The sequence below is a fragment of the Ipomoea nil genome, unplaced genomic scaffold, assembly GCF_001879475.1.
Source record: "Ipomoea nil cultivar Tokyo-kokei standard unplaced genomic scaffold, Asagao_1.1 scaffold2159, whole genome shotgun sequence".
Classification (NCBI taxonomy): Eukaryota; Viridiplantae; Streptophyta; class Magnoliopsida; order Solanales; family Convolvulaceae; genus Ipomoea; species Ipomoea nil.
Window position 1 is genome coordinate 3,499,855 of NW_017618587.1, and position 21,265 is coordinate 3,521,119.

A 21,265-nucleotide genomic window follows, 5' to 3' on the forward strand; every position below is an offset into this window, starting at 1 on the left:
TAAACACAAATTATGTACCTAAATCAGATTTAAAAAATAATTAAATGTATAGCATGTGTATGTGTCTACTCTTGTGTTGTGAAATTTTGTACCTTATGAGTATGAATTTTGTACCTCGTCGTTTTGATTCAGGGTCCATATTAATCCATGATATAAATTGTCTTAGTGGTTATGATTTTTCAGTTACAAAAAAAAAAAAAAAAAAAAAAAAAAAAAATTGTTCTAATAATTTAGTATTATTGTGGCATGACCATTTTTTTTGTTATTTATCAACAAAATCGTTTAAATACAAGAGCATTTCAATTTTCAAATAAAGATTTTTTTTCAAAAAAGTAAAAATAAAAATATAACGGGTTAACCCACTTTGTAAAAAAATCAAAATCAAAATCAAAATACCCTTATATTTAATGTCATTTCAGCGATTTTGTTGACGGGAGACAAAAAATAGTTACGCCACAATAATACTATGACCAAATGTGAATGTTCTAATACAAAAAGACTAAAAGTTGATTACCACCTATAAATCTAAAACAAAAAATGAAACCATTTTGTAATATTTAGTTTTGCATTAATATATATCAATGTTGAGAAAATCGCTAAGCGCCTGAGGACCGCCTAGGGCGCATAGAGCGCCTATACGGACGCCTAGGGCGCATAGAGCGCCTATGCGGACGCCGACCGCGTAGCACCTAGACGCGATTTTTGCAACACTGGTATATATAAAATTTATGTATTATGTATTAGAAACTAAATTAAAAGTATTAATAAACATAAAAAATTAAATTTAAAAGCTAGTCTATTTAAGAAAACATTAAAGAAAACAAATCAAAAAAACAAAAATTAGTTTGACCAATGAACATTAACCAAGACAAGTAGAATATATGTATTTTAAAACTCAAAAAAGTACCATTAATTACAAGAAGCTTAAATTTAAAAATAGTATAAAAACATTAAAGAAAACAAGTGTATATTGGAAAGGCATTTGATTATATTATATTATAAATAAAAAGAGCTAAAGCCAATCAAGTATTCATCAAATTTGAATTAAACATTCATAGATTTATAATTAAAAGCCATATCACTTGTCTGATGTAACCAAAAAAAAAAAAAGTGCTCTTCCAATCTGAAGTAAAATGTTGACAAGTCCATTACGTTTGTAGACTAAGGTTACACGACCATTGCGTTTGTACCAATCAAAAATAGAGGAATCAGAGAGGTTTGTAAATTTAACTACAAAACTCAAAACAAATATAAACAAGAAATACAATCTGATCAAAACTTGTCCTTTGATATTCCTAGATTCTAAATGTCGAGGAAAAGTCTGAATAATATAACTGGCAGAATTCAGGTAAATGCTACAATCATCTGACCTGTGCAGAGGAACAAAGTAAGCCGGATGCATCTGCTCCAACAGCTGAAAGATCACAAACAGAACAAAGCTGCCCTTCTTGGGATGGAACAAAATGAGTGTTGCAGTACGGGCAAGTGACATCCTTCTGTCCACGGTAGATAGGGACGTATGTTGCCCCACAAACGACAAAAGGATTTCTGAAGTCATAATTCAGCTGTGAAGCGTCTTGCATGTTTTTCTCGGCTGCCTGCAGAACTTGCCGGGCTAGCTTGGCCTGGGATTCAACGGTTGGATTGGTCTCCAAGAGTCTCCTAGCAAAGTTGGCTGCTGTCATCATGTTGCGGGCCTTGTAGCAAACAGTCATGGCATTCTGTAACGCAAGTCTCAGGTGGGGAAGCTGGAGGTTACAATGGGTGAAGTAGGCAGCTAACTCTTGCTGTCGAACAGGGTTGTCCTTTGTTTCCTTCCTCTTAAGCTCCATTTGCAAACCCATAACATACTCCTTGACAATGATAACCAGTTCCTTGACCTCATCCACTTCTCGTCTTGACTCAACAACAATAAGTGGAATGGTGTGGAGGATGCTCTGGAAAGTTCGAAGTGCCTCAGAGAATTTCCCTTGAGTTGTCAGCTTATAACCACTTTTAAGTTTCTCTTCCAACTGAGAGAAATTGAAAACAAGAGCAGGAGGACCTCGCACATTAGGACTTGCTGATTCACTCCAACCTCTCTCGACAGCCACTGAAATCACTGGGGCTGAAGAGGAGGCAAGAAAGTAAGTGTGACTGCCTACGTGGAGATCAGTAAACAATTGTTTTAGAGGATTGAAGTTCCTAATGCCTAACTGTCTGTTCAGCAACCGCATTGCAGTGTCAAAATTGCCAGCAGCTGCATGTTCGGCAGCAAGAGATGATTTTTGCACCCAAATCTGGCTCACGGGCATACCAGGGGTTGGGGCAATGAAAACAGAAGAGCGTGCATTAGGAGCAGCCTTAGGTGTTTCAGCATCAGGTGGCAGATCCAGATCCTCAAGGTCCCATCCTCCCTCGTCATTTTCTTCTTGACCTTCCACCTCCTCCAAGACTATATTGATGTCACCATTCTGCAGAGTTTCAACCTCACCAATATCCAATGACTCACCCCAATCAGCATCAGTCGGTTCTTCATAGTCCTCCTGTGCACCCCTGTTTCCAATATCCAAAGCACCTCCAAATATTCCTTTAGTAACCATCAATAGAGGCCAATCTCCTCCACCAGAGATAGGTATTTGGGGCAACAATAGAGAATGAGTCTTCTGCTTAGGCAAAGAAGGGACATTACCACCCAGTTCTGCTGCAAGGCGCTCAGCAATATCACTAAGCCCATGGATTGAGGCTGTGATGTAGGCCAGGGGAAGATGACCAGCATTCTCCAAAATCTTGACACGTTCACGAATGTCTCCAAGGTACAAAGCATTGTGGAACTGACCCATCACTTCATTTTTCACCTCAGCAATTTTCATCATCTTAGATAACTTCTCCAGATTCCCAGTTATCAGATATAGAAAAGATAGTCTTTCAAAGTTTTTCGTCTTCTGGTATGCATACTCAACAATGCCAGCATTACCCTGACGAAGGGCCTCCACCCCTAGCCTATACCAGTGATCTTTCTCATCTATCCTCTTAGCAGATTCAAGTGCAATCTCAATGTTCCCACTCTCAAGAGCTAAGTTGAAACGAATACGCTCATCTTTCACAAAATGGAGAGCAACTTCTGGAAAGCCTTTCTGCTGCAAATAGGCAATCATCGCTTGCCCACAGAGTTCTGAGTTCTTAATCATGTTCATAACCTGGTCATATCTCTTCCTTAGCAAGGATAGCTTGAAAATGTACTCGGTCGAATCTATGATAATGGGACGGTTTTTCCCATCTCTGTCCAAGCAAAAAATGGTGTTCCCATAGATTTTAGTAATATATACTGGGATATCCAAGGTCTTGATAATTCCACTATCCCCATTAGGAAGGCAATACTTAATATGGGTCAGTGTTGTATATATGAAAACTCCATTGTCATCCCAGGCTCCACTCTTAACACGAATGGTCTCATGAAGCGTGCAGCGATTCACCAACTTTTTATCAGCTATGACAATAGAATGTTTGCCAAGCAAAGCAATACTCTCCATGTCATTTGACCAAACAACATACCTAACAAAAGATGCTTGAAGATCTCCAAGTACAATCCGCTGCTGGAGATCAAATATCACCACCCTGTCCTCTGCCCGGCACAGTACATTTCCAGTCCCAGCATAAAATATTGCATCAGTAGCAATTGGAAGAATACTTTTCTTGACAATTTCATTTTTGAGATTCTTGACTATAACTTGATTGGTACTCTTCTCAAGCACCGCAAACCTCTGCCGAGCAATAAACACTGCTGATCCTCCACTTCCTCTCTTTGCATCTTGAACTGTATCACCCCTCCCATAACTGTCTTTGGGCACAACATATAGTTCATAAGAACCACCATCCATATCTGAACATATTAAGACAGCATTTTCAGTAGCACTGTATGAAAGGGTTCGTGGACCTTGATTTAAGCTGGTTGAACCAGGCCTACGAATTGGTATCAACTGTGTGTCCTTCTGAGTTGAATACTCATAGATACGAAGGAACCGGTCTTTAACATAAAACAGAGAATCTCCACTCACAGAAAATGCAGGGCGCTCTCTCTCTAGCTTGAACACTATCATCCCACTGTCATGCCCAGCTGCTAGAAGATTCATCTCTGGATGAGCTGCAAGGATCCAGAACCTATCATGCTCCCTGCGGAAAGTCTGAAGAGGAGTCCTTTTTGTAGCATCCCATACACGGATGCTTTTATCTTCAGAATTTGAAACAATAACATCTTGCCTTGCGTGAAATAAAACACAGGAAACATTGTTCATGTGACCCCTCAATGTGTCCACTTCCCAAGCTTTTGTATCTAATATACAGAAGAAAGAAGCAATCATACAACATGTCAATCTAAAAGAATGCAGCAACATTGTACAATTAATAATGCATCCTAAGATCCAGAAATGTTATTTCTGGTAGTACACACCATGGAAGTTTTCTGATGCTCAATCTATGATTCTCTAGTCAGCTAAATTATGTGAATTGAAAAGAATAAACCAAGTCCAAGTGCTAAGTTTAGGACAAACATATATACATGCATATAATCAATTCTCTCTATTTTCTTTTATTCCCATGAGGGTACAATATGAAGCACCCTCTCTGCTTGTAGTGTCCATAACAATACCTTGAAGTGAACGTTGAATTAATTGAAAAGCGGCTGTCAATTTAGCCTGTTAATAAGGTCATCTTGACATCATGCAGCAGAGGCAACCCTTACAAGAGACTTTTTGAAGGGGCATATGGATGGTTTTAGGAGGGTTGCTTGCTGTGGTCAAGTAATTATTAAGGAACCAATTACCAACTAAAGTACAGTTCCAATATATGACTATTTTGCACTCTATGCCTACCAAAAGTTCAACTAGCCATAAGCACAAGAAAGATCATAAGTAATTATGTAGAAGTAAAATAAATGAATGGAAGTTCAAAAAAAAAAAAAAAAAAAAAAAAAAGCCTAAATGCCTCCAAGCTTATAATTTTCAATTCCTCTAAAGTTTCAACTTTCAAGCAGTACTCCTTAACAGATGGAGTTAATACCATAGAAACCCAACTTTAAATCTGTATCATGGAGGAAACTGAAAGCACTTGTTCTATCACTAGGGAAGTCAGAAGAGCAATAGATCAAGGAATGCAGGTTCAGATTATGATATGGTTTTCCTTCAATTAAGCAGTGAACATTTAGTGCTCCAAAAAGAACTAAGTGTGTATCTGTATAAAAGAAACATGTAAGGTTTAACAGACAAAAGAAATTAAACCCACTGGGCATACCATTCATTCGCCAAATTTTCACTTGCCGATCATCTGCACCAGACACAATTAGGGGGAGGGTGGGATGAAATGAAGCCCAATTAACACCTCTATCATGTCCCTCTAAGACATACTTCACCACAACATCAACCCCACCGAAGAAATCTGAATTCATCTGACTCAATCGCAGGATGTCATCAGCAGGGGAAACTGTTTTCTTCTTCAAGGCCCCAATGTCCCAGACTCGAACGGTCTGATCCAGAGATACGGAGACAACCAAATCCTCTTTGGGATGAAATGATGCAGACATCACATAATGGTTGTGACCAGTCAAGACAGAAATACATGTACGAGACTGCCAATTCCATATCCTGATTGTCTGGTCATCACTTGCACTAACAATCCAGGGAGATTCATGGTGAAACTGGACAGTTCGGATGTAATCGAGATGTCCAAGGAGGGTAAACAAACACCTATGTTGCTTGTAATTCCATACCTTGATTTTATAATCATCACCTGCAATAGTCAGTACCCAAATAGACAGTTGAGGAATCAAAAACCAAATCTCCATTGTTTATTCTGTGCTAACCTAAAAAGTATGCAAGCTATGGCAACTATAAACTAAAATAACATTAATGACTACAGAAATTGTACATCTCCATTGTTTGAGCTGGGCTAACTTAAAAAAATATGCAAGATATGGCAACTATAAACTAAAATAACAGTTATGACTACAGACATGTACCATTAGGCATTACCCCTAATTTTTCTAAATCTTGGATGATCAATTACATCACTAATTATACTGGATCCCATTAGCAAAGAATGCCACTAGATTTCCACTAAGCAATGCCAGAAAAACATGAAACATAAATTACAAACCACGCTCTAATTAACTTTGATCCCGTTAATGCATCCACATATGTACAGTGTGCACGATTGACAGCCCATTGCTCAAGTGAGCAAAACAGATAAGCGATAAAAACGCAACAGTACCATTACACAATAAGCGAATCATTAGCAACTTAACACATCCCACGGAATTATCATGGACAATTCCCGGATCAGACAAATGATCATCAAACATATCGTGGATCCACACTCCAGAGTACTAATCGCAATGAAATAAAAAAGTGATCGGACCTCCAGATACGAAGAGAGGCTGAGAATTGTGGAAGTGAACGCCGCGAACAGGGCCATCATGCTCGTCGAACCGATCAATGAGGGTGCCCATCCGGTAGTCCCAGAGCTGGATCACGCCACTGTGAAGGCTGGCCAGGATCCATGGCCGCTTATTGTGGAAGCTCAGCCCCTTCACTCGGTTACTCTTCGTCTCGAACTTCGTCAACATTTTGCGTCACTTTCTGCGGCTCCAATTCTGGAGCTAGCCGCTAGCGATGGAAATCGGAATCCCTAGCGGAGCGGTGGAATCGAATATAAATCAGATCTTAGAGAAACGGTGCATTCGAAATGGAGATGAAAGTAAAAGAGAGAAATTTGTGTGGTTAAGCGGGCGGATGCTTAATGCTTAGAGGAGAAGTCTCTCATGGAGAAAGTGGAATAGGGTCGCTGCCGGTGGATCTACCCGCTTAATTGGATCCGTTGCACAATTTTATAACACTGCTGTTACAATGCAAATTTGGTAAAACCGTGGAATAGGTGTTGCACTTTTCATTTCATGCTCTATTCGTTTGTATTTTCCATGTAAGCTAAATCAGTGTGTATTATAGGTGAAACTCGTTTTGTGACTTTAGTTGACAAAAGATTGTAATAAAATAAATTAATCTAGATTATTCATAGTTGTCCAATTTAAATCAAAATATTCAACTATTCATTTGTGTCTAACTTATGGTTATTTTTTCTTTTTTAAAAAAATAGTATTAAATTTATTTTTTACTTAAAAATAAAGGAATAAGAGTGAAACAGGTCAATCCCGTTTATCACTCCAAATGGGTGGTCATAGATTCGAATTTCGGTGGGGTTTTAGATTCTTTGAGCTAGAAATGTTTGAGAAAGTATATAACATATACTGACATTTGTAAAGAATTATGATTATTTAAAAAAATGGGTCAAATATGTTACCGAACTAAACACACAAAACTGCAATTGGGTCATCTTATTAAAAAAATTACAATTAGGTCTCTGAACAATGCAAAATCAAGCAATTGAACTGAAAGTGACATGTTTACCTATTAGTTGCTACCGTAGCGGTTACGTACTATATTAACAAATAATTTTTAAAGTTTTATTTTAATAATTTTAAATATATTAATTTAAAAAAAAAATTACAGCTTCGTCTCCGGCCTAGGACTACTCGGGGAGGGGTTCTGTTCCGATCATCATCAACTCTCATTCTCTCTTGACTTCTCCCTCAGTCAATAGCACAACACGCCAGTTGTCTTTGCAATCCGCTAGTTGGCAGTGGTAGTCCACCCCGGTGGTTGGGCCCCTTGGCCAAACTCATTCTCTTTGTTTATTTATTACATTTGCAACCCGTTTGTATTATTTCAAGGGCCATATGCCCTATTAATTCAATACACTTTTCGCACCCCATTACCCGCTATCAACACAGTTTTATGGTGGACCCGGTCTATTAAAAACCATCACCTTTATACAAAGGAAAATGTTATTTTCCCTTCCAAAGTTTCCCTCTAATATTTCCTACATGCTGTGACTTATAATCATTGGATGGCATGAATTAGTTGACCCCACTGATGTGGTAAATGCCACTAGGTATAGGTATTTATATCCGATACGGTGATCCTGTTGTGTTCTACTTGTTGTTTAATTCCTTAAGTTCAGGTTATATGACAGTAGGTTAGAGGTTTATGGGCAAAAGGTTAGTGTTTGGGGGCGTTTGGTTCACGGAATGTTAGATTACCTTAGGGAATACTCCGTATTAAATTGTTGGGAATGTTAGATTCCTGTGTTTGGTTTAAAACTAAGATATGTAAATAAGACAATGGTAATAAGATAAATTGTTAAAACGTCCAAAGCCCAACATTTGTAATAAGACAAGAGAATGCGAGATTACCTAACAAATTGGAGGGTATCTCACATTCCTTTCAAATAGCTAAAAACTTAATGCAGAGGTTATTTGACATTCTCTAGGAAAGTTACATAACTTGAACCAAACATGATAATCTTATATTACCAAGCAAATATAACCTTGGTTATCTTATATAACATAAACCAAACGCCCCATAAATGTTGTCAAAAAGTCCCTCCATACAGCATTTAATGTTATATTTATAGGAGGGTTGAAGGGAACACATGCTGCAAGCTCGGCAGGCACGTGTGGATACTGTGATCCATGCAGAGGGGCAGACCAGGGGCTTTGCTCATTCTCCTACGCGTCCAACGATTGCCGACATTAGCGTTCAATCTTCGTTTCACTATCCTATGGAATTATCGTTTAACCTCTCAAGTACTGGAGGTCGGGTTTTAAATCTCCCAACCTGGAAGGATTGAGAGCGACCTGAGGCCCTGACAATATGATTATTCTCCATTTCTCCAAGCCCCAATTGGCATTTTGGCGTATAATTGGTCCGAGGGGTTACAGGTTAGGAATGATTCTCATTAGCTACCCGACTCAGCACACGATATGGGTCGATTCGAGCATATTTCTCTATCAACCACATTTTTAATTTAACACAACTAAATTAAGGAATAAGGAGGAAACTTTTATGAGGTGTGTGTAGCATTATTATTATACAAATTAATAATAAACACACACACACACACACACACTCTCTCTCTCTCTCTATATATATATATATATATATATATATATATATATATATATATATATATATATATATATATATATATATATATATATATATATATAAAAGAGCGCTCATATGTGGTCATGTCATTAGGTGTGGTGGTGTGGTCGTATCTGTGTCGTTGAATCAGTTTAATTTAGCGGCAATGGTAATTTTGAGGATTTTTGCGCGTTTTGGTAAGTGGGGGTGTTATGGTAATTACAGTGGCCATTTATAGCGGGCGGGTTCCGGAATACACCAACAGTGTTGACAACATGCACCAATAGTGTAATAAAATACACCACAGTGAAACACATCATTGGTGTATTCCCGTGTTATGGTAATTACAGTGGCTATTTATAGCGGTCGGGTTTCAGAATACACCAACAGTGTTGACAACATGCACCAATAGTGTAATAAAACACACTACAATGTAATTTTCCCTATTTCGGTGATTATAACGAGTTTACCCTTGCAGTTCGCTGGGTAGGAGAATGTGTGCAAAAATACTGGAAGAATCTTGATTAATATGATTCATTGGATCTATCTAATCTAATGGCCTATAATTGACCATATGACCACACATAATAACATAGTCACATGTGATCACCCATATATATATATATATATATATATATATATATATATATATATATATTTATTTATTTATTTATATTATGTATTTACTTAGGCTCTGTTTGGCAAACCTAGCTGAAAAGCTATAAGCTAGGAGCTGAAAGCTGAAAAGGAGCTGAAAGCAGAAAAGGAGCTGAAAGCTGAAAATCTATAAGCTCGGAGCTGAAAACTGGAGAGCTGTTAAGTTAGCTGTTATGATTGAAAGTGTTTGGTAAAATTAGTTTTTTGATAAGCTGATAAATGTAAAAAGACTAAAAAGGACATCTTCATAAAATTTAAATTAGTTTGTTTACCTATTAAAATTTAACATTTTATTTTTTTAAAAAATTAACATTTTGAAATAAAACTATTAGCATAATCATGATCTAGTATCTCATAATGGAGTAACAATATTGTTGCAAATCTCATAATAATAATAATAATAATAATAATAATAATAATAATAATAATAATAATAATAATAATAATAATATTTGAGGTGAAAGTTGCGAATAAAGGAGAAGAGAAAAGAGTTTTAATTGAGAAGGGTAAATTATGTCATTTCTTTAAAATAATAAAGATAAAGATGGAAAAAAAGTTAGGAAGATAGGAGCTTATTTTGAAACGCTACCTAAAGTAGCGTTCTAAAATAAGCTCTTATTTAAGCTATAAGCTTATTTTTGGAACATTACCAAACAAAGCTTATAGCTTATTAACAGCTTAAAATAAGTTATAAGCTCCTAAATAAGCTCTGCTAAACAGAGCCTTAAACCATACGGGTTTTAAAGTCTACCATTTTCGTTGGACTTTAAAATCAGACTTCGCCCCATCTTTATTGCAGGCTAGGTTGGAAGTCTAATCCATTTTGTTAACTCTAGTCATGTATAATTGCATTGAAAAGGAAAAAGTTGACGATTGACTTGTTATTGGGCCATTGGCCTTTCTAAACCATTTTGCCCACAACACTTCGTTTATTTTGTAGATAAACTCGTTTCAAAAGCTGAAGCCCTTTGTTACAACAACAATACATTGAAGTGGCAAATTATGTTGTGGAGCCGTGTCCACCTTGCAAGGTAGACACGGTTTCAAAATTGTCATAATTATAAATACAGAATTTAAAAATTATGAATATAAAATTTTATAATTATAAATATATAGTTTTATAATTATGAACATAGAGTTCTGTAATTGTGAATATAGAGTTCAATAATTGTGAATAGCTTTAAAATTATGAACATATAGTTTAGTAATTATGAACATAGAATTCTGTAATTGTGAAGATAGAATTCAATAATTATGAATATGAAGTTCAAAAACATAATTATGACACGGTTCCACATCATAACGATCCCATAATTTTGGAAATTGTAGAAACATAAATTGGTTTGAAGATAAAATGAAATGATGAACCTGGACGTGTTGGTGTCCCGATACATTTTTCCTATTTTATTCAAATAATTAAATTAAACTTGATAATTATTCAAAAGAATCAGGTTTGTTAGAGTTTTCCTACCCTCACCATTATAAATAGTGGGTTCATTTTGGAGGAAAGGGGGCCGCTAAAGTCTGCATATTGAAACTTTGTCGGGATCTCGCCCTAGAAGATGCCCGCGCTGCTATATGTTTAAGGAACTAGGACGATTCGACATACTTCTAGTAGAGAGTCAAAATACTTCTCATATCTAGAGATTATACCCCTTCTCGTTTAACATATACTTTATTGTAACTAATATTTCGAATTTAATATATACAATTCGAATTTTCGTGTTTACCATGAACAATTATATAACTTTACTCTATTGATATGAGCATATATAATTACTATATTAATATATCAGGAATATTACAATTTTATAAACATTTCACCATTAAAGATCTAAACGCATTACAATATTTTAAATTGTATTCGATCAACTTTAAATAAAATAAAACATTGCTATATTAATAATCAAAAGCTAAAAACAGAAAAATTGTATCTCGACACTTCTACGCGCGACACATAATTAATTGCAAGATCTAAAAGTGAAGAGATCATAGAAATAAACAATAAACAATAATATAATTGCAAGATCTGAATATAAGGAATCCTAGTGACAATAAACAATAATATATGCACTATGAAAATGTCATGCATGACGTAATATTGACAAAAAAACAAAAATATAAAAACCCCAATTTGTACTAGGACTTCGCAGAAAAACAATTGTAGACTAAAGGGCATTATGGACAAGAAACCAAAAACCATTGGCTAGCTGCCCATGCACTGCCACGCCCACACTTCACAGCCAGCTCAAGAAGCTAAGGAATTGAAAACCTCCATGCCATTTTTTAAAATTATTATTATTATTATTATCATTATTATTATTATTATTATTATTATTATTATTATTTCACATTAAAATTATATTTTTCATAAAATAAATTTTCTAATTGATCAGTTGATTATTTCATTTGTGAATTCTAAATGATTTTCTTAACACATTGAAATGCTAGGATACATCTATCAAAGTAACGATCAAAAAGGTGGTTTAAGCGATTTTGAGGTCTACTTATTTATTAAATAAAAGTATTATTATTGGACTTTTGCATGATTGATGTATTGTTTTGTTTGATTTAACACAAAATGATTTTTAATTTTTTAATAATTGTGTTATTATTGAGTATAAAAGAGTAACAAATACTTATAAATGAATTTTTGATTTAATACAATTTTTAGGGTGTCGATAAATATTGATACTTTTTTACTTTTTTACTTTTTTTTTTTTTTTGTAAGGAATACAATCATGTATAACATGATAGTTTGTAATAGACACTAAATAAATACTCCGTAAATATTTAAAGTATCTGGTATAATTTAAATAATAATAATATATGTAGTGAGGCACGATACAAACATATAAGCATAGTTTTAATAAAAAAATGACAATTAAATTACTTATTCCTCCTATCAAAAAGTTGAATCTCCAACTCTAAGCGTTCCAACTCCCTAGCCTGACCAAACATTTGAGAGGATAAATCATTGTGATTTAATGGCTCAACAGTACGAAATGCATGTGCTCACAAGGATCTGCCTTGAATTAAATTACTTATTCCAACTAGCCAATAGGAATAGAGACAATGTAGGGTTATTGAGAGTAAATCCAAACATGTTATTAGAGATACAACTAATGTAGCCTCATAATCTTTGAGTAGGCTTCTAATCATTTTTCACCCCCAAAAACCACATAAATAAATGACTCGATCGCCTCATAGCATCTCATTTCTCCTTTCTCTCAACTCTCTACTCAAGAATTTCTGGACGCTCTCTTTGTTCAGTACCGTGTGTTTCTTGAAATGAAGATCCAGTGTGACGCCTGCCATAACCACGAAGCATCTTTCTACTGCGTGGCGGACGAGGCCGCTCTTTGTTCGGCCTGTGATCACAGAGTCCACCATGCCAACAAGCTTGCTAGCAAGCACCAAAGGTTCTCCCTCCTTCAACCTCCTGCAAAACAAGGCCCTCTCTGTGATATATGCCAGGTGAAAAAAGCTCAAGATTTTCCTAGAAAATCCCAATTTCTTTTTAGTATTATTGACTTTGTTACAATGTAGTATTTGTTTATAGTTATTTTCTCAATCTACTGAAAAATAGTGCACGCCCCACTGGGGCTCAAACCCATGACCTCCTATTCATACCGAAAGACTACAAGGTCATTGGCACGAATTTTAAATTTCTTGTTGTTATTGTTGGCAAACTGGCAAAGGGCCAAGTTAAATGGCTATGAATTGTTGGATCGAGGTTTGAAGGGTTAAATTTAGTCCCAATCTATTAAAATGTGGCAACTTAAGTCTTCGTTATGAACTATAACTTTTGGCTTAGTGGTAAGCGTTTAATCCTAACAATTACTCACGGCTTCATGTTTGCAGGAGAGAAATGGTTTCTTCTTCTGTCAGCAAGACAGGGCAATTCTGTGCAGAGAGTGTGATGTGCCTATACACAAAGCAAATGAACATACCCAGAAACACAATAGGTTTCTTCTAACTGGTGTCAAGCTCTCTACAACCTCTGCTGTCTATTCTTCTTCATCTTCATCTTCATCTTCATCTTCTCCATCATCATCATCATCATCATCATCATCCACAGTAGCATTATCAGCAAATTCCCCTTCAAATTTGAAGTCTCAGAACTCAAGAATCCAGCCTGCAGTTATTCCTCCCCCTGCTGTTGTTTCTCCAGCCATTCACAACCCACTTTCTAAGCCTACAAATAAACCACCAATTTCCAGCACTGTGCAAGAAGTAACAGCTGCTATAAAGGGAACTGGAAATGGGCAATTGATGAATGGAGGGGGGAATGGTTCCACTACCAGTAGCATATTAGAGTACTTGGAGATGCTGCCATGGTACCATGTTGAAGAACTTCTTGATTCCTCTCATGGTTTATGTAAGGTTTGCAATACATATTTCTCCTGCCTTCCTTCATTTTGTTGTAATTGTGCTACAATCCGGGTTGTTTGACATGATTTTGTGTACTTGGTGATTGTAGATTGGTCTCAGTGATGCATTTCCTCAAACACTTCATCTGCAAGCTAACCAGAACCCAGATTTCTCTGCTGCAACTATTGCCTTTGGTGATCAAATTGGCTTTGAGGACTCCATCAATGAAGTTGCAAGCACCAAAGCCAGCAGAGAGTGGAGAAATGATAATAATAATAATAATTCTTTTGCAGTTCCACAACCACAGATCAACCGTCCTCCAACTACCTTCAAGAGATTAAGAACTTCATACTAGAAAAACCAATTTTTTTTGGGGGAAAAAAATTATAACTTTGGGGGGATTTGATTTAGTTTGAGACTTTTTTCCCACTAGTTGTGCTCTAGCAAAAGTGGGTTTCTTTGATCTTTTTTCGTGTCCCTTTTTATTCTGCCTGTAATCTGTAAATACAAATGTGTCTTTGGGTGAAAGAAAGAATGCAGCCAAGCTTGGAGTGATGAGATTGGTCCCAGAAAATGAAGTTGGATCTGGGGACACATAATCACACAAGTCACATCCTGCAATACATAGTACATTAATGGAAGTAACACTTACAAGAGTTGTTTGGTTCGTTATAAAATATTTGAAAGAAAATGATAACGAAATTTTATGAAATATAAATTTCAGAACGATTAGAGCTGGCGGGTGCACGTGTATGCAAGCCCCAATTGACGATTACCCAATTTTTTTTTCTTATTTTATTTATTTATCGATTTTTTTATTTAATTTTTCTTTTTCTCATTTTCTCTCCTTCTTCCATTCATTGTTGGATATGAAAATGTTGAGTGAATAAATAAATGGTTGGGCTTGATCTACAAATGAAAAATTAAAATTATGTTCCAAGCGAGTAAATAGATCATAATTCTTATACTATAAAATTATGAATTTGATTATTATCAATGTTTTTTATCAACATTGCACATGGTAGGAGGATGGAAGTTTTCATCGTCATAAAAAATAGAGTAAAATTATGTACATAATTTCACACTAGTGAGTAGTGAGAACACCATATAGATTAACTTTTATTTATAAAATTTTCATGTTATTTTAGCGCGGAATGCATATGCTTTCTTTGAAGATTCAAATTGTAACGTTTATAAGATATTATAAGAGTGATATATTTGCACATTCACGATAGTTTTGGGCTAAAAGCCTAAAACAATTATATGTAATCAATTGAATGACGTAAAATGAACTTATTATTTATAAATTTCTTTTATCTTAATACAGCAACTCCGTTGTAGTCTAGTTGGTTAGGATATTCGGCTCTCACCCGAAAGACCCGGGTTCGATTCCCGGCAACGGAATTTTTACATTTATTAGAATTTTCAATTTAGTATAATATATTTTGTTTATTTCAATTACACAAGTTCGTTGTAGTGTAGTCGGTTAGGACATTTGGCTCTCACCTGAAAGACCCGGGTTCGATTCCCGGCAGTGGAATTTTTTTACATTTATTGGATTTTTGATTTTAGGGTTAGGGTTTTAGCTTTATACCCTATCTCAAGTAACCTCTTTCGTCTCTTCTTCGCTCTTATTGCCGAGCTGGACTTTATCCCTGTGCTGATCATCACACTCAAATCTTTTCATAAATTTTGATTAATTAGCTGTGCGGTCCTAAAATGGGGAGGAAGAAGAAATTCATCGACAAGAAGAAGTCGGCAACGTTCCATATACTCGCCAGAGACTCTTCGGACCCGAATTACAATCCCGGGCCCTCCGGCGACAGGATTTTTTGCAGAGTCGACAATAATCCATACTCCGTTGACGGTTTCGAGGAAGGAGACGAGCCGAACGACGGCGCGTTGGATAACAACCATGGTGGGATTTTTGATGACGCGGCCGACGACTGCGATTCCGAAGGGAACGACTTCGGCTTCGAGCTTCCCGATAACCGAGCTCAAAAGAAGCCGTTGCCTGATCATATAAGGAAGGAGATACTGGAATTAGGTTTTCCGGATGATGGGTACAACTATTTGATGCACTTGAGAGAGATTAAAAACACTGGCGGTGGTTCCGCTTATTATGATAATCCAAAAGCTGAGCTCAAACAGATTCCACATGATGTCAAGGTTCGTTATTGTGTTACTATACAAAATTGCAGTAAATTTATCTGTGAAATTACCAAGTATGGTGTTGTTCTGAATTTTTTCTTATTAATTATGTGGAGGAGTTTTGCTGAACTTGAGTTCTTGTTTTATGATTCTAACTAGGCATATGATGCTTCAAGAGTGGATGTTTCAAAAGTGGTGGATGATAATAATGATTCCAATGAGAATTTGATATATAATGTGGCTGCAAAGACTGTGGGTGTTAGAATTCAGAAGGCAGTGGATCCTGAGGTTGCTGCAATGCTAGATGACAGTGATTTATCGCACTTTGGATCTGATGAGGAGGATTTAGATGAAGATTTTGTTATTAAGGCCAATCTTCCCGAAGAGTCGTTTGATGAACAAGTTGAAGAGAAGGTGAAGTTGGTCAAGACTACTGAGGTGAAAATGATAGCTACCAATGATTTGTGTGGGAAGGGAAATATCAGAGAGGGGGATGGCTGCTTTGAAGAAAAGGCAAGAGTTCGCCGAGCAATAGATGAGCAGTTTGATATGGTTAGGATCTTCTTTATAACCATATGGATAAGATGATTACTGCAATGCATTGTTTTATTACTTATCACACTTGAATATTAATATTGATCTTGAAAGTATCACTTATTCATTTTCTCCTCTTTTTTTTGTTTGATTTCAGCTTGAACTTAAGGAATATGGTTCAGAAAGTGAAGATGATTTTAATGATTATACGTATGAAGAAAATGATTGCCAGCCATCTCTTGCTGAGAAGCTGAGTAGCACCTTTAAGCTCTATTCAGTGGATGGGTCAGAAGTTAATGGGAATCAAATGATCCCCTCAGATCTGTTTTATAACAAGGGGATGGTAGATAATGAGGAGCCAATGGAATCTGCTCCTGATGTTATTAACCGGTGCAGGGAATATGCAGAGAAGTATGAAAATGAGAGTCCAGATGAAGAGGCAGATCTTTTTGATGAAAGCAGTAGTGAGTCTGAAATATGGGATTGTGAAACTATAGTTTCCACATATTCCAATCTTGATAATCACCCTGGAAAAATTGAAGTTCCAGGTGCGCGGAGAAAGAAAAAGTTGGCTACTATTCCTGAAGCCTCAAATTCCTCTGCACCCATAATATCCCTAAAAGGAAAGGAGAAGCTTCCTGTGGACTTCTTGCCTAACAGGGGAAAGGATTCTTCAGGAAAGAAAGAAAGGAAAAAGAATGTTGCAGATGAGGAGGAAAGTGCCAAGTCTAAAGCTGAGCAATTGAAAAGGAAGCAACATGGTCAAGAGTCAAAGGAGGAAAAGAAAGAAAGAAAGGTATCTGCTTATTGCAATTTGTTTCAACACAAATGTTTAAATATACTATTTTATAAAATCTTTTGCCCGTGCCTGATTTTTGCCTGAAAATGCTTTATCTAGTTTTTCAACAGTTGTGATTTTAATCTGTGGCTTACTTGGTTCTTTTCACTTCTCTGAAGTAACTCGAATAAAATAATTAAAGAGAATGTATGCTGAGTACTGATTATCATGGGGAAGACGAGATATACATAAAATGAAGTGATAAAGAATAATATAATTGTTGGGAACTTAAGAGCAAATATATCCTTACAATAGATTCATCCCCCCAAATAAATGAACAAAATCTCTGATTTGAAGTTGGAAAATCAAACTAGAAATGACCCCTACTTTTACAGGCTGCTGTCAAGGAAGAAAAGCGTGAAGCCCGCCGTGCCAAAAAGGAAATGAAGGAGCTATACAAGTCTGAAGCCCATCATGCTCAGAAAGTTGCTGCTTTCACTGGTCCATCTTGTAGACGTCTTATGTGAGCATGCACCACAATTATTCTTTTCATGCAAGGTATCATTTTAAATTAGGCATTATACTGTTTCTGAGTGGATTTCTTAGTGATGCCCCGCTACTTCTTACTTGGCCTTGTATATTGAACTGTTGAGGTTTTGTTTAGGCTCAGTTTACCCAACTGGATCATGGGTGTAAGTAAATGACTATAATGTTTTAGTTTTGGAGACTGGTCACTTTTGCAATTTCTCTTCTATGGAGATTGGTTAGAGAAATCTGCATGAGTCTGTCTCTTCCATTAGAAGAGTAGAAGCAGTATAAGCCAATAAATGCAAGTGTGTTGCAGGTTTCGGAATATACAAAGTACCATGTCTCTATCTCGATGTATAGGATAGTACAAAAAACTGTCAAGTGGAATGTTTAAACAGATCCTCAAATTTACTGTTTGCCTGCACTATCTGGTTGAGCAAACAATTGGATACTGGATGTGAGCTTTGGAATTTCTGAAAAGCTCTGTACTTTTAGCCTGAGATATAGCTCAATGTCTATTTTTGGCTTGCTTTTTTCAATTTGAAATAAAGTTCCTTCTGACATAATTAGAGTTAACTGATCAGTGTCGTTTTGTCATTTTTTATTCACCATCAAACAGGTAACAAACAAGGCTTTGGGCAATACCTTGATGGGCGTGTGGATTGAAGTTCCCCTGCTACTCTACTTTGTACCACAGCAGTTGCTATACATAATCACTCTTTTGCAGATAAAGAGGGCAATTTTGGTTGGACTGGATAATGATATGAAGAACATTTGTTTTGTTTTATTTTATTTTATCTTAAATATTTAAATCATGCATGGGTTCTATAATATTGTACATGAGCTTGCTCTTTCCTGCTTGGTCAATCTGCACTTTGATGAAAGGGTGATGAATACATCTTTTTGGATTTGTGACAAATATTTATTACATGGTTCTAGTTCTCTAGCAGTATGTTATTGCCCTTTACTTTTACATTCATAGCATAGAACTTTGGTTATCTGGATTGCATAACCCAACACTCGAAAAGTGTTTGAGTATTCAAATCAGGTAAAAATGATACTGGGGGAAATAGGAGAACATTTCCATTATTGAAAATACTATTCTGCAGCAATATATCTAATATATCTTCTCCACTTCAGTTTGCTCTTGAATCCTCTTAACTTGTTCCCCCCTGGCTCTACATCATTTTACCTTCACATGCCTATGAGGAATTGGAGCTGGATAGCTGCCGCCACCAAAGTATGGCGCAGGATCCCACGTCCCGTAGTCTTCAAACATTTTCCTGGCAGGTAACTCCCCATCTCTCGACTCATCTCTATCTTTCCATTGTTCTCTGTGCTGGTAGAAGGTTTTGGTTCTCCGCGAAGATGGTAATAAGACTTGTGGTTGTATCTCTGGTGATTGATATTGTGTTGCAATGGCCACAACCATCATTGTCGCTATGACGAAGGTGGTCATGCATAATGTGTGACTCAACTGTCCCGCTTTTTGGCTTGGCATCATGGAAATAGAATGGTTAAGTCTCGCTAATCCAGACTGACATCAGGGAAAGAGAATGTTTAAGCCTTGCTAACTCAGGCAGACACGGGGGCCTCTTGATTGATTAATATTGTTGAATGATTAGGGCATATAATGTTTGCTAATTTATAGGTATTTAGAGAAAAATGGAGATGTTTTTGACGTAAAGTAGAGCGCGTGCAACGATTGCGTATTGGGTCTCATGCATGGCGGATGACATAACCACGAATCTTGCATGTCTTATTATCGGAAACGGCTCATACCGTTGCAATTCGGAAATCTCTTCTTTAATTGTTGTTTACTTATATAACGGCTCATACACTTACATAAGTAATTGATTCTGTTACAATATAATACTTATTCATATATATACTTTTTTAACCTATTAATTTAAGAGGCAATACTCTTATTGGGGTTTGAATTATTGTACGATGCAAGTTGTCACAAATTGAAATTATTATATTTGTTACTTGCATCAAATCTCAAACAATTTGATATATGATTAAATTGTAAGGTATTGGATAATAAAATAATGTTAATCAAAAAATTGATGCGTGTAATAGGACAATGAATAATGCTATTTAAAAAAAAAAAAAAAACTAAGTAGATAGTGGCAAATTATGTAGTGGAATCGTGTTTACTTTACCTTTTAAGGTGGACACGGTTCCAAAACAGTTTATAATTATGAATATATAATTCAAAAATTATGAACATATATTTCTATAATTATGAACATAGAGTTGTGAATATAATTATGAACATATAGTTCTGTAATTATGAATATAGAGATTTAATAATTGTGAATATGAAGTTCAAAATTTATGAATATATAGCTTTACAATTATGATCATATAGTTTAAAAATTGTGAATATAGAGTTCAATAATTATAAATATATAGTTCAGTAATTATGAACATAGAATCGTGTCCACCTTGCAAGGTGGACACAGTTCTACAACATAATGATTGGTTGATAGAATAACATTGCCACATCTCTAACACTGCACTTAGGAATGTGCAAACTTCGGTTAACCGACCGAATCGAAAACTTTTGGTTCAGCAAATGGTTAATCAAAATTTTAATATATGGATGTTTAGACTTTATAATTTGTACTTTTATGTTTGTAGTATTGTTATGATATTGGAGTTTTTTCCTAAAATGGTCCCTCGACTATTGCTCATTCTCAATTTTGCATTTCGACTTTTAATTGCACCCAATGTGGTCCCTTGACTTTTAAAAACTCCTCCAAATTGGTCCTCCGTTAGAAATTCCGTCTATTGAGTGTTAAAATGAAGGGCATTTTCGTCCATTTACCTATTATATTGCCTAAATACTCTGAAAAATAGTCAAGGGACCCCATTTTGGGAATAGTCGGGGGATCATTTTGAGAAAAAACTCATTTATTTATTTCATTTTTGTTTATTTCCATTTTTGTAAGACTATCAAATTAAGACTCTAATTTAAAAAATTTTGGTTAACCAAAAAAAACTCCGATTAAACATTTAAGAACTTCGGTAACCAATTGCACATCCACGAATTAAAGTTGACTAGTAATCGTCAGTCAATGAATTTGTCTCAGTATTGAGTTTATTGAAAGGGAGTTACTGGTGGGAGAAAACTAACACAAACGTGCAAAAGTTCCGTTGCCAAGAATCGAACCCGGGTCTCCTAGGTGAAAGCCAGATATCCTAACCGCTGGACGACAACGGA

At 35.9% G+C, this 21,265-nt stretch overlaps 3 protein-coding genes and 3 non-coding genes across 7 annotated transcripts; 4 read left to right on the forward strand and 2 right to left on the reverse strand.

Annotated features, from left to right (window-relative positions):
• Positions 1-1,059: 1,059 nt before the first annotated feature.
• On the reverse strand, positions 1,060-6,862 carry LOC109149603 (coatomer subunit alpha-2-like). The gene is made up of 3 exons (XM_019297448.1): positions 6,391-6,862; positions 5,269-5,763; positions 1,060-4,312 (listed from the first exon to the last, which is right to left on the reverse strand). Exons 1-3 carry the CDS (start codon positions 6,596-6,598, stop codon positions 1,362-1,364), a joined length of 3,654 nt encoding a protein of 1,217 aa, XP_019152993.1. The 5' UTR covers positions 6,599-6,862; the 3' UTR covers positions 1,060-1,361.
• Positions 6,863-12,909: 6,047 nt separating this feature from the next.
• Positions 12,910-14,727, forward strand: LOC109149155 (B-box zinc finger protein 20-like). Its single transcript, XM_019296813.1, has 3 exons — positions 12,910-13,148; positions 13,536-14,057; positions 14,155-14,727. The coding sequence occupies exons 1-3, from the start codon at positions 12,963-12,965 to the stop codon at positions 14,398-14,400; spliced, it is 954 nt and encodes a 317-aa protein (XP_019152358.1). The 5' UTR covers positions 12,910-12,962; the 3' UTR covers positions 14,401-14,727.
• Positions 14,728-15,376: 649 nt separating this feature from the next.
• TRNAE-CUC lies at positions 15,377-15,449 on the forward strand. Its single transcript has one exon. It is a non-coding gene; the product is annotated as a tRNA-Glu (tRNA).
• A 63-nt stretch (positions 15,450-15,512) lies between these two features.
• TRNAE-CUC lies at positions 15,513-15,585 on the forward strand. The gene has a single exon. It is a non-coding gene; the product is annotated as a tRNA-Glu (tRNA).
• Positions 15,586-15,630: 45 nt separating this feature from the next.
• On the forward strand, positions 15,631-18,978 carry LOC109149780 (protein LTV1 homolog). Of its 2 annotated transcripts, none has more exons than XM_019297763.1 (5): positions 15,631-16,214; positions 16,356-16,748; positions 16,888-17,526; positions 17,904-18,068; positions 18,662-18,978. In XM_019297763.1, the coding sequence occupies exons 1-4, from the start codon at positions 15,765-15,767 to the stop codon at positions 18,033-18,035; spliced, it is 1,614 nt and encodes a 537-aa protein (XP_019153308.1). In that variant the 5' UTR covers positions 15,631-15,764; the 3' UTR covers positions 18,036-18,068; positions 18,662-18,978. The 2 variants fall into 2 exon arrangements, with proteins under 2 accessions (XP_019153308.1, XP_019153309.1); XM_019297764.1 differs by having other exon boundaries at positions 17,904-18,066; positions 18,656-18,978.
• A 2,215-nt stretch (positions 18,979-21,193) lies between these two features.
• Positions 21,194-21,265, reverse strand: TRNAE-UUC. Its single transcript has one exon. It is a non-coding gene; the product is annotated as a tRNA-Glu (tRNA).